At 46.5% G+C, this 12,804-nt stretch overlaps 1 protein-coding gene across 2 annotated transcripts in view; it reads left to right on the top strand.

Annotated features, from left to right (window-relative positions):
* Window positions 1–11,659, top strand: part of C4H2orf73 (chromosome 4 C2orf73 homolog) — a 44,880-nt gene extending 33,221 nt beyond the window's left edge. The window contains exons 6-7 of one of the 2 annotated variants that reach the window (XM_063918647.1): window positions 5,823–5,983; window positions 11,432–11,659. In XM_063918647.1, coding sequence (XP_063774717.1) covers window positions 5,823–5,939 — 117 coding nt within the window. In that variant the 3' untranslated portion in view covers window positions 5,940–5,983; window positions 11,432–11,659. Of the gene's footprint in view, window positions 1–5,822; window positions 6,339–11,431 lie in introns of those variants that run through there. The other variant, XM_063918646.1, reaches the window with a different exon arrangement.
* Window positions 11,660–12,804: the final 1,145 nt, after the last annotated feature.

Below are 12,804 nucleotides of genomic sequence, written 5' to 3'. Positions count from 1 at the left end.
ATCTTTAAAATGAGCTACATGCCAATTTCAAATGTTTGGCCGGCGCATGCTGGGGGACAGGCAGTGCAGCTCCCCATACTCCCAGTGTTAAGAGGGGACAGTAAGAAGCACTTTGCAGACCAGACTGAGTACAGTGGCTGCAGGGTTGAGGTAACAATGTGCCAGGTCAACCTCCTGTGTACTGCACCTGTGGAAAGTGCCGGCACTGCATAGATTGCAGAAGAAGGAGCTGCACTGGGTATGCTGCAGAGCACTGGGGTCCCCCCAGTCTGGGGACCACAAGAGTAGCTCCCGATACCACTGAAAGAGTTAATGTGCACATGTGTTAAATAAAGTGTATTAAAATATAATGTGTTATAAGGCACTGCCTAAGTCTAGTGCAGAGGATTAGACACGTGCATCATATACAAAAAGAAAAGTTTCATATGTACTTTAAAAGTGAAATGCACTCACCCTTTCTCCCTGGTGGTCTATGGGGATCTGGGGCTTTCTGTGGGCTGCTGGGTCCCCCAACCCCCCTCATAGGTAAATGGAATGCCATTCTCTAAAGCAGAGGTTCTCAAACTCGGTCCTCGTGGGCCCACACAGTGCATGTTTTGCAGGTAACCCAGCAGGTGCACAGGTGTATTAATTACTCACTGACACATTTTAAAAGGTCCACAGGTGGAGCTAATTATTTCACTTGCGATTCTGTGAGGAGACCTGCAAAACATGCACTTTGTGGGCCCACGAGGACCAAGTTTGAGAACCTCTGCTCTAAAGCGTCATGCCTGAAAGTGATTGGAGAAAGTGTAGAAAGAGCTGACCAACACAACCAGATAAGTGTTTTAAGGTTGTTCCAAAGAACTTTCATTTGGTGAGCAGAAGTCTACTGGCTGGGGATCCATTCTGCCAATCGCTGAAGCTCCAATGTTTGTCCAGAGAGAGTGATAAGGTCCGCCTAGCAGGTATCGGAAGTAAGTTTTATAGGGAGTTTTCCCCCACTCTACACATGCCGGCATGCTCCCATCCATTACCAGATTTTCGTTCCAACCAGCCAGATAGAACAATAAATCTTTAGGCGTATGGGCAGCTTTAGTCTTTTTAAAGACTTTTTGAGCAATAAACATTTTGCCTTTAAGGCAACTGCATCTGCATCCTGTGTCCACCAAAAGAGCGGCAAATGCTGTTGCGTTCTTCAGCTGTTCTGGATTGAGCCCATTGTCTCCAAGCTAATGCCCTCTGCCAGCTAGACTGCAGGGACTGGTCCATGGTGAGGGACCACAGGGAATCAGACGTCCTCAATCAGGAGGTATTGCAGCAGTGTGCCCACATATAGCCAGAAGTAGGAGCCTGGGCAAAGTGGTTCTAGGTGTGATAACCTGGGGGGAATTAAGCGGTTCCAAGTTCGGAGGAGCTTGTGGGTGTGGTCAGTAACAGGTGGCTACTGATGGTAAGAGGGAATTCCTAAAGGTGGGTAGGTGATGAGCTCCAAGAGTGATATCGCCTAGTGTTTCCCTTCCCCTCCTGGGCAGCTGACAATGTGCATGCGATATAGCATGCGATATCGCACAGTGACATCATGCCGCAGTCGGCCTGAACATGCAGCTCCTGACGATATTGTCAGAATGAGCTGCATGTACAGCTGACAGCGGGTGGGAGCGCGCATCGGGCATCGCTCACAGAATACACACTGGGCGATAGCTCAGGAGGGTAAAAATGAGCGATATTGATGACAATATCGCCCAGTGTGTATGCACCTTAATATTCCCAGGTCCAGTGGGATCAAACAATCTGTGATCGCATGGCAGCGCAAAGTCATCCGGTCACAGTTAGATTTACTTAAACTTCTGAAGAGGAAAAGTGCATTTGTTGCTCATTTATCTAGTACATTCTAGATAATGATAGCTTCGAATCTAACTGGTTGCTACGGGTAACAACTGCACTTATTCTGTCTAGAAGTTCTACTAAATCAGCCCCCTAGTGGGGGTCATTCCGAGTTGGTCGCTAGCTGAAAATGTTCGCTGCGCAGCGATGAAGCAAAAAAAGGCACTTCTGCGCATGCGTATTCAGCGCAATGCGCACGCGCGATGTACTTTCACAACAGCCAATGTAGTTTAACACAAGGTCTAGCGAAACTTTTCAGTCGCACTGCTGGCCGCAGAGTAATTGACAGGAAGTGGGCGTTTCTGGGTGTCAACTGACCGTTTTCAGGGAGTGTTCGGAAAAACGCAGGCATGCCAGGAAAAACGCAGGCATGCCAGGAAAAACGCAGGCGTGGCTGGGCGAATGCAGGGCGTGTTTGTGACGTCAAAACAGGAACTGAACCGTCTGAAGTGATCGCAAGCGCTGAGTAGGTCTGAAGCTACCCTGAAACTGCACAAAATTATTTTGTAGCCACTGTGCCATCCTTTCTGTTCGCACTTCTGCTAAGCTAAGATACACTCCCAGAGGGCGGCGGCTTAGCGTTTGCACGGCTGCTAAAAACAGCTAGCGAGTGATCAACTCGGAATGACCCTCAGTGTCTTATATGTTTGGTTTGAATGCAATTATATTGATTCTGAAAAAAAGAGATGACATGTAGTATAACATTGAAATCTTAAAGTCTGCCTTTATTGTGACTGGCCAAGTCAGTATTTATAATTATTTTAATAGTAATTTAAGATATAAGGATGTTTCCAAGATAAGTCCTTTTAGTGTTTGAATCGAAACAATTAAGATTCTAGTTGATAGTAATCCAAATAGTGAATAAACAAACTGGTGGGTGGCTGTGATGCGGTACTTGCAGTGTGTGTGGGAAAAGTAGCAAATTACTAACACATGCTAAAATGACGCAATATTAGGCCAGAGTCTGCTGCCTCACTTTAACTAGCATTAAAGGAAACATACACCCATCAGCCATAGCATTAAAACCACTGACAGGGGAATAGAATAACATTAATTATCTTATTACTGTGGCACCTGTCAAGGGGTGGGATGAATTAGGCAGCAAGTGAACACTCACTACTTGGAAGTTGTGTTGGAAGCAGGAAACATGGCCACAAGTGTGTACACAAGAAAGATATATCATTCGTTCTAGCCATGGATGATATCTTTTATTATTATTATTATTATCCTTTATTTATATGGCGCCACAAGGGTTCCGCAGTGCCCAATTACAGAGTAGATATGCACATAATCAAAACAGGAAAACAGTGACTTACAGTTGAAGACAATATAGGACAAGTACAGGGTAACTAAGCATAACTACACCAGTAAACAACATAGAGATAAGTTCCAGGTGGCCAAAAAACTGCGGGATCTGGGCAGTTGATGATTATTAAAGTAAGAAAAGTATAAGCACATGAGGGAAGAGGGCCCTACTCGTGAGAGCTTACATTCTAAGGGGAGGGGTAGACAGACGGTATCCGTTCACATGGTCGACATTGACATGGTCGACACATGAAAAGTCGACACATGAAAAGGTCGACATGAGTTTTTTTTAACTTTTTTTTCTTTTGGGGAACTTTTCCATACTTTACGATCCACATGGACTACGATTGGAACGGTAAAGTGTGCCGAGCGAAGCGGTAGCGGAGCGAAGGCACCATGCCCGAAGCATGGCTAGCGAAGCGAGCCATGCGAGGGGACGCGGTGCACTAATTGGGGTTCCCAGTCACTTTACGCAAAAAACGACACCAAAAAAAGTTAAAAAAACTCACCTTTTTATATGTCGACCTTTCATGTGTCGACCATTTTCATGTGTCGACCATGTGTCCATGTCGACCATGTCAATGTCGACCAATAGCTGTCGACCTAATGACTGTCGACCATAACATGGTCGACCATTCATACCGGAACCAGACAGACAGGGGTGACACAGATGGGGTACATAGAGAGCGTGGTAGTTCTCTGTAGTTCATCAGCGGGTGTGTGTACCTGGTACTGTATGTCTGTGAATGTAGTTATATATCAGGTCAGCCCTGCAGCACAGGTGATACTGTGTGTATGGATGACCCACCAACCCATATATGTACGGGTGACCCTCCGACCTATGTGTGTACAGGTGACCCGCTGCCTGTCCGTACACTGGCAAATTCAAATGCCTGCTTAGTTGTGATGTCTGAGCTGACATATCAAGCAGCTGATTGGTAATTGTGCATGGCTCACCTAATCTGCTGCTTGGTGGGCGTGACGGCAAGTCGGTCGCTTTGTAGTGCCTACCCAGCCTAACGATCTGAGCAACCTTTGACAAGGGCCAAATTTCAATTTCTAGTCAACTAAGGGGGTCATTCAGATCTGATCGTAGATGTGCTAAAGTTAACACATCTACGATCAGTTTCTCTGACATGCGGGGGGACGCCCAGCACAGGGCTAGTCCGTCCCGCATGTCAGGACCAACCCCCCCCCGCAAGGGTGCAAAAGCGTTGCGCGGCGGCAATGCTTTTGCAGCGGCTGAGTAACTCCCTGCCTGCGCAGCCTAGCTGTGCTGGCATGCGGCTACTTGCCGCGTCCAGGGTCGCAGCGGCTGCGCGTGACGTCACACAGTCGCCGCTGCCTGCAATGGTACGGACGCGCCTGCATTGTTCTAATGCTGTTGGCACGCCCCCTACTGCCCCGTGACCACCTCTGCCTATCAATCAGGCAGAGGCGCTCGCAGCCCTGAGATGCGCATGCGCCAGGGAGGTGCGCGTGCGCACTCCACAAAGGGCTTCAGACTGCGATCGCTGCCGGTATCCAGTCTGAATTACCCCCTAAGTCAGAGCATCTCCAAAACGGCAGGTCTTGTGGGGTGTTTCCCACAATTGCTGAAAAGTTAATGCTAGTTGTGATAGAAAGAACACAGAGTGCATCATAGCTTGCTGTGTATGGGGGCTGCATAGCTGGAGGCTGGTAAGAGTGCCCACGCTGAGCTATGTCCACTGCCGAGGGCACTTGAGCATCAGAACTGGGCAATGGAAAGAGATAGCTGGTCTGATGAAATGATGTGCTTTGTTTACCTGGGGAAGAGATAGCACCAGGATGCACTGGTGGAGGCAGTGTGATGGTCTAGGCCAGAGGTTCTCAAACTCGGTCCTCTGGGGCACACACAGTGCATGATTTGCAGGTAACCCAGCAGGTGCACAGGTGTATTAATTACTCACTGACACATTTTAAAAGGTCCACAGGTGGAGCTAATTATTTCACTTGCGATTCTGTGAGGAGACCTGCAAAACATGCACTGTGTGTGCCCCGAGGACCGAGTTTGAGAACATCTGGTCTAGGCAATGTTCTGCTGGAAAACACATTCCACAGCAGTTTACAGAACATATTTAGTTGTTTACATCGGCTCCTGTGCCTGTGGAGCTTACAATCTATGGGGGTTATTCAGAGATGAGCGCAGATCGCTGTATACGCAGCCCCAGATCTGCGTTCGTCTCCTCACATGATGGGTTCGCAATTAGATTGTGAAGCCATCGGAACTAAGGTTGACCACCGGCAGCGCAGCCTGGCCGTGCTGTCAGGCAGTCATTTTTTTTATTGGAGCGGCTGCGTGTGATGTAACGCAGCCGCCCCAAAAATTGTCCCGGCCCTCCCCCATTCAGAACGCCCCGCCCCCCAACACCGCAAGGATGCCCCCTTCCCCGACGGCCGCCGCTGTCACTAACACTGCAACCGCATCCTTCCTGGCATTGTGTAAGGTTGCGCAAGTGCACAATGGACGGTGCGCGTGGGCAGACCTCCTGGATGCGGCCGCTGCCTGCTACCACACAGCTGCGTCCAGGTCTGGATTAGGCCCTGAATTCCCCACCACATGTATACACAGACACACATACACAAAGGTCAGAATCCAATTAACCTATAAATGTGTTTTTGGATTTCAGGAGAAACCTGGAATAACCAGAGGAAACCCATGCAAACATGGGGAGAACATGCAAACTCAACAAAAACAGGGCGTTTACCGGAATCCAACCCAAGACACCAGAGCTATGAGTCAGTAAAGCTAACCACTACGCCAACTGTGCTGAATCTGCTGAAATCGAAGGTACCAAAAGAAAGTGCAACCCATGTAAACATTGATTCCTCTGCTGTGAGAGATTACTCTAGAAGTGCAATCTTTATTCAGCTGCTGATGAGAATGTGCCTGTGGCATGTGAGTGTCTACTGACTCATTCCCGCAAGTGGCATGTGGAAGATCATTCGGCAAACTGAAAGTCAGAAAGACACGGCTGCTGCTTGCATTGGCACAAGACCGGCTTGAAGCACTTATGATCCTGTCTGGAGAGCGAGATCTTTTGGAATTAGCTCAGTTTCAAGATGTGCTGGAAATTGTCCGTGAAAGTTCACCACTAATGAGACCTTTGTTAAATAAATGAGCAATCTGCAGTGTTTTAAGATGTTTCATTTGGCTGCAGTTTCTGCCTCGAACTTCTTTTATGTGTTCTCAGGGTAGAGCAGAAAAACCCAGCACTTTCCTAATGTTGATATGTTCCGTTACTGATCACCCTAAATCCCAATACACTAAAGCAGGCCTGGCCAACCTGTGGCTCTCCAGATGTTGTGAAACTACACATCCCAGCATGCCCTGCCACAGTTTTAGCCCTCCCTAATAGCAAAACTGTGGCAAAGCATGATGGGACTTGTAGTTTTACAACAGCTGGAGAGCCACAGGTTGGCCAGGCCTGCACTAAAGTGTGAATATGTTACATATGTACATAGCATTTAGCATTATGTGCATTTTGTTTAAGGTCACTGACATATATTTACTCATTTGTTGCATTATTTATTTTCCTTAAGTACAGCGTAGCATTTATACGGGATGAGGTCAGGATGCCGACATTCAAAATGTCGACAGGTTTAGAGAGTTGTCATTCAGACGATGTCAATATTTTACAATAGCTTTGACAACCTGAATGTTGACATATCATACCACACCCATTTATATAAAAAAATACCTGTGGGTTAAACAACACTATTAGAGCATCTTATTATTGCCGGTTGATGCTAGATCCAAGTGGCCTAAGGGACCTTTTATGTCAGGGGGAGGAGCCACAACACAAGGGGGAGGAGCTAGGCCAGCGAGATAATTCCTCTACTATCCACGCCTCCAACTATTACCTTTAGTAATCAGCCCGAAGCGCGGCGAGCGTACTTTTCAGGTACCCTGTTCGGCCGTAGCTCCTTCCCCTGGTGACGTGTCTCCTCTTCTAGTGACGTCAGAAGGTCCCTTCTCCCACTCCGATTTAGAACCAACCATCCCCTTATGGCTGAAGGTGTGTATCTGTGTGGTAACAGGTCATTGCTCGCAGGTAAATATTTAACACCAAGGTATAAGGGCCAATGGCATATTGGGCTGGTCCAGCCACACAGGGTTGGAGGATCAGCACAGCTTCCCGACTCGCTGTTTGCCTGCCTATCCACCCATCAGTATCCGGCATACAGATAGAGGGGGGGGTGCCGCGAAGCCAGGCCCCCCTGACATGTGACACGCCCCCTTCAGCCATGTCCATGGCCCCCTTGTCGTGCACCGCAGGCCCTCCTGACACATGAAACGCCCCCTTCAGCCATGGCCGCACCCCCTTTTTTGTGCGCACGCCGCAGGCCCCACTGACTTGTGTCATTCCCCCCCTTCTGCCGTAGCCACGCCCTCCTTTGAGCTGGGCTGCTTCATGTCCCCAGTCCCTGCTCCAAGGATAGGGCTGGTGCAAGTGTATACTGATAATTATCATGTCCTATGGATACTGGCGGTCAGCCGCAGAGATACCTGCAACGTACAGTTGAATAGATGCATTTAATTCCATGCACACCCGAGTTGCGTTCAACGCTGCGACACCCCCAGCTAGCAATGGTTTTCTATTCATCTGGCAAAGGAGCAAAATGGATTTTGTAACCCTTTCAGACTTTTTTCTTCCTGTGGTGTCTCAATTACATAAGCAAAAAGACTTCACAGACAGGTCATTATATCATCGTCCTCATCTCTTGGACCTCCATCTGATCGCCAGGAGCGAGGCACATAAACAAATGGATGTTTTGCCAGTATTCAAGCCTCATCCGCAGCTGCGCTTTCATACTGACTGTGTTCTGACGGAAAATGTCAACTCTGTTTCCTGTTCCAGCGACATGAATGCTTTGTGTGGAGAGAGATAAATACAGAGTGGCTCGGCCGTTCCTCAGGGATCTGGTCGGTTCCCAAATGCCAGGGGGTCACATGCACTTGAACAGCCACAAACAGAATGAGGAAATTTGGTGGAAAGCAGCATGACCTCACCCCATTTCTCCGTGCTCAGTTCCCAGCAGATGTTTAACTCTGAAGCTCACTTATCAAAAACAGAACTCAGAGGCGCAGCCAAGGCCTGTCCCAAGATCACAGCCAGCGCAAAGAACAACTGCAGGCAGTTTTCAGACAGCCAGACTCCTGCTCCCATTGGTGAACCCCATCTGGGGAGGCTAGCAAAATGCAGTCGCTGCACCGCGTAATAAACTTAGGATGACCTTGGCCCCTTTATAAATTCTCTGACACCAATAAATCGGAAGGTTACAGAATCTTAAAATATTATTACATTATTTTTTTTTAAATGTCCTCATCTGTTTGGCATTAGTCGTCATACTGTGCACAAGGGAAACTGACGCCAAAGCTTTTTGGTTTTGCACAGTGCGTCTGTGACCCTCTCATCTTCTGCACTGCTGACATTTATTTAAAATTTGAATTCATCTTCAGAAAGAAGGGAGATCAGGACGGCCTTTATTATATATGAGAATTTTGTGTGTTGGGAACTTTGTATGACTCGGGGGTGGGAGCAAATGTAACAGGAAGCACAAAGTGCATACCTCTGTCTCAGGATATGGGAGTTAATACTCCTGGATTCTTGTGGAATGCCCCCGTCTCTATCACTCTGGAGGCGTGTCCAGCACTGTCGGAGCTGCTGGGCTGCTTCCAGGCTTCCCTACCCACCCCCGCACTGTGAAGATGTTGAGCAGCGGGTAGAGTGCACCCCCAACCAACCCCACCTGCGGGTCACTGTGAGCAACAGGTGGGACAGTCCCCAAAAAGTGGGACTGTCACACCCAAGGCGGCACAGTTGGGGCCCTGGGGTTCATGAAATTGTATTCCATTGAAAATATAGCATAGGACCTTCATGTCTGACTAGGGGCAAAACTCAGGTCCTCAACACAAGTTCTTTAGCTGAGTCATAAAAACTGTGCGCCCTTCCACAAATTCAGGAACACATCTAAAAACTGACCCTTTCAACCCTTTCTCTAAATACAAATATGCTCCAGAAATATCTAATTTCTACACTGCTCTGAGGTGCGCTACCCGTATATTCCTAGGAGGGCCTTTTCTCCGTATAGTTCTTCTGCTCAGCCTTTATAGTTTGTTGTTGGCAGAGGTGTCATTATATTTATGAAAATGTGTAGGTCCAAAGCTGCCCTTACAGTCAGTGTTGCATTGGTATATATAGGGCTCAATGGCAAAGGCAAGGGCCAACAAAATAGAATACTCCTTGCTCTGCTGATTGGCCGGAGCACAGTCTGGACCAGGGGGAGATCGGGAAAGCACAATATTCTCCCCTTGCTCTGCTGCTTGGCCGCAGTGCATCCTGGAGCAGGGGAGAGCAGGAAAAGTACAATCTGGAGGAGAGAGGATGGAGCCGGGAGGACCTGACACTGAGAGCCGTGCTTCCCGCTGCCGGCGCTGCTGCCTGTCATACAGTGTGACAGGCGCAGCGGCAGCCGGCAACAACAGCAGCTTAGCAGGTTGGGAAAAGCGCCTCCTCAGCCCGGCGCCTCCCTGCACTGCATAACCTTGCTGAGCGGGTTGCACCAGCTCTGCTTGCACCGTTATATCATTTATAGGGGTCTATTTACTAAGCCTTGGATGGAGGTTAAGTGAATGGAGATAAAGTACTAGCCAATCAGCTCTTAACTGCCGTGTCACAGGCTGGGTTTGAAAAATGATAGGTAGGAGCTGACTGGTTCTTTACCTCCATCCAAGGCTTAGTAAATAGACCATAATCCTTTGTGAAGTTAAGCGAAAAAGATAACCAGTTGCCTAAATTCTGTTTTGAAGTTCCAGGTGCGAATGTTTTTTATATTGTGTTTTTTACTTTTTTTGAGGGGTGGTATTTATTATTATTTCTATTAGCGCACATTTTATGATCATTCATTTGAGTGAACATAACCCATCTAAATGCCGCAGTAAAAGTGATAACAGTGGAATGTTGAACTCACAGGATTTCATATAATCATAACAGAAGTTGTAAGTAGCCACAGAGGATAAAATTATGTGGTCTGGCCTCTCTCCAGTCATGCACGATTTAGCAGCATGTAATAGATGCCAAAAAGTATAATCAACCTACCATGAAAAGCGTAATATTTAAATATTTCTCTTACTAATATTTAAACAATTGAACATTGAATGTTTGTTGCTCAAGCATGGCTAAACCTTTGAATCAATTGATTTAACAATTGGCACAAGAATGGTTTAGAGGTGGGTTAGAACATAGGCTATACAGGGCCCCCCCTACCCCATGGACATTTAAAAATTAAGTGCAAAAGGGGGGGTGGGGGTGGGGGTGGCCTCACTTAGATGGGTGTGGCCTCACTGCAAAGGGCATGGCCTTGCTGCAAGGGGCATGGCCTTGAAGGAAAAGACAACCTTACACCCCAATCATTGCTGGGAACCAAAGCTCTTAAGACGGATCCTAGGAAATATATATTTATACATGTTGTCACAAACCGTGTTGCACCCCAAATCTAGGAATAGGTGAGTGCCGTGGAATAGTGCTTTTTGTTTATTAGATTAATATTTAATTAATCTTTTTGCAATCAAATTTTCTCATGTAACCTGTTCTAACTTAATTATAGCTAGTGTCAGCTGTTCTCCTAGGTGCTTTACAACAGGTGTGTTGGTAACTGTCTCACCTATTTAAGCAAAGTTGCTGTGAGCTTAAGACTAGATAGCATACCTAAAGTTTAACACTAATGTGATAGCTATTTTCATGATAATTATTTTAAGCAATAGAGTAGGAACTGCAGTATAGTAGTGGGGTCCCATGTTGGGGGCTTAAATGCATTGCTCGATACATGAACTAAAACTTCACTGTTTATTATTGTTAGTTAATATAGTGAGTGCAGAGCCCCTGTGATTTATATATATATATATATATATATATATATATATAGGGTCTTGTCATCAAGCATTCAAGAACGAGCTATTGAGATTGTGGTTTCGTACATTATTCATACTTACCATTTAGTCGAGGTATGTTTCTAAATACTGTCTGAACTATCCTTGATGGATTGATTTTGTCCCCTCATGTTTTTCTCCTAATTTTTTCTGTTTGCTCTTTGACATCAACTGCACAAATTTTTTTTATAATTATATTTATAATTATGTTTTTGATAACAATATATTGTATGTGTGATGTCCCTGGTGTCTAGTATTATATACAATTATGTATATTTTTATTAATTAGTTCTTATACAATCATAGATTCACCCCTGATGAAGTCTTGGAGAAAAGACGAAACGCGTCGGAGTGTTTCCTTATGAAGCTTTTATTGAATCAGTAACAAAGAAAAAGCGGTTATCATTGAATATCATCTGCAAAATTGTTACTATGGTCATTTGATCTGGAAAAAGCGTGAAGTGATTTATCACACCTTCTCTGTACGAATATTGATTGTATGTCTTTATGATAATAAAAAGTTTTTAGATGGAACATGTCACTACTATGTTTTATGAGTGAAACCCATTAAAGGGTCTGTTCATAATATTAAGCATTTATACTGTGGGCACCAATTCTTCTATTGTGCTACATATATATATATATATATATATATATAAAACACACACGCACACACGCAATGAATGGTAGAAGTGGAGAGGGTGAGGAACGCATTAATAAACATGCATATGGGGAGAGTAGTGTGTGTGCAGCACAGCAAAACACATACTGCGGGGGCAAAATACAAAGTATATGAGGGGCTGGAGAAGCACAAACCTGAACATATAGATGGGACATACAGACATAAATGTACATAGACATAGAGGGGTATACACAGACAAAGAGGGGTGCACACAAACATAGTGCGGGATGTACTAAAGGGAAAATGTGATAAAACCCCTGTTTTCGGGGGTTTTATTGCATTTTCGTATGTACTATCCCCTGGCCGCCACGTTTTTGCCTATAGAAGCCTATGAGCTTCTTAATGACGGCCGTGTAACTCGCCGCCACAGACGCCCCCCCCCCCCCTCTCCACCCCTGCCCCTCCCCCCCGGCATACCTTCCTCCAGGAAGCCTGGACCCGGAAGGTAAACTCCTCCTCCCCTTAGCAACACATCCGGAGGTCCTTCCAGCTGCAGGGAGGAGGAGGAGGTGCCCAGGACAGCCTGCTGCCTTCTTCCCAACAGGTGAGCAGGTGGAGAGCCCAGTACATATGCGATCAACATCGCTGCGAGTGGCGGCGATATATGTTGATACATCCCGCCCATAGAGAGGAGCACACACTGACATACAGGAGCACACACAGACATAGAGGAATAGAGGGACAAATACAGACATAGAGGAGTGGGTCCTGGGTGTCTGGCTCCTTCCCTCACAGCAGCCTGGGAGACGAGCGGCTGTTCCAGCAGCAGCGGCAGAGTGGAGGAGCCGGGCCGCCAGAGGGCAATCTTTGAGGTCAGAGAACTCAGGGAATACATGTAGAGAGAAGAGCTCATGAAGAAACATCATTTTATATCTGGTCCAATAGGTAGAGAGTTTGGGGTCAACTCTAGGTGGAAACGCCTTTATTTTTCCATAGCGGTGTCATGGAGAGGTGATTTTGGATGAGACAAAATGCTGTACCACAGTAACCCCATATT

Source organism: Pseudophryne corroboree, chromosome 4 (genome assembly GCF_028390025.1).
Source record: "Pseudophryne corroboree isolate aPseCor3 chromosome 4, aPseCor3.hap2, whole genome shotgun sequence".
Lineage (NCBI taxonomy): Eukaryota > Metazoa > Chordata > Amphibia > Anura > Myobatrachidae > Pseudophryne > Pseudophryne corroboree.
This window is presented reverse-complemented; position numbering and strand designations above follow the sequence as displayed.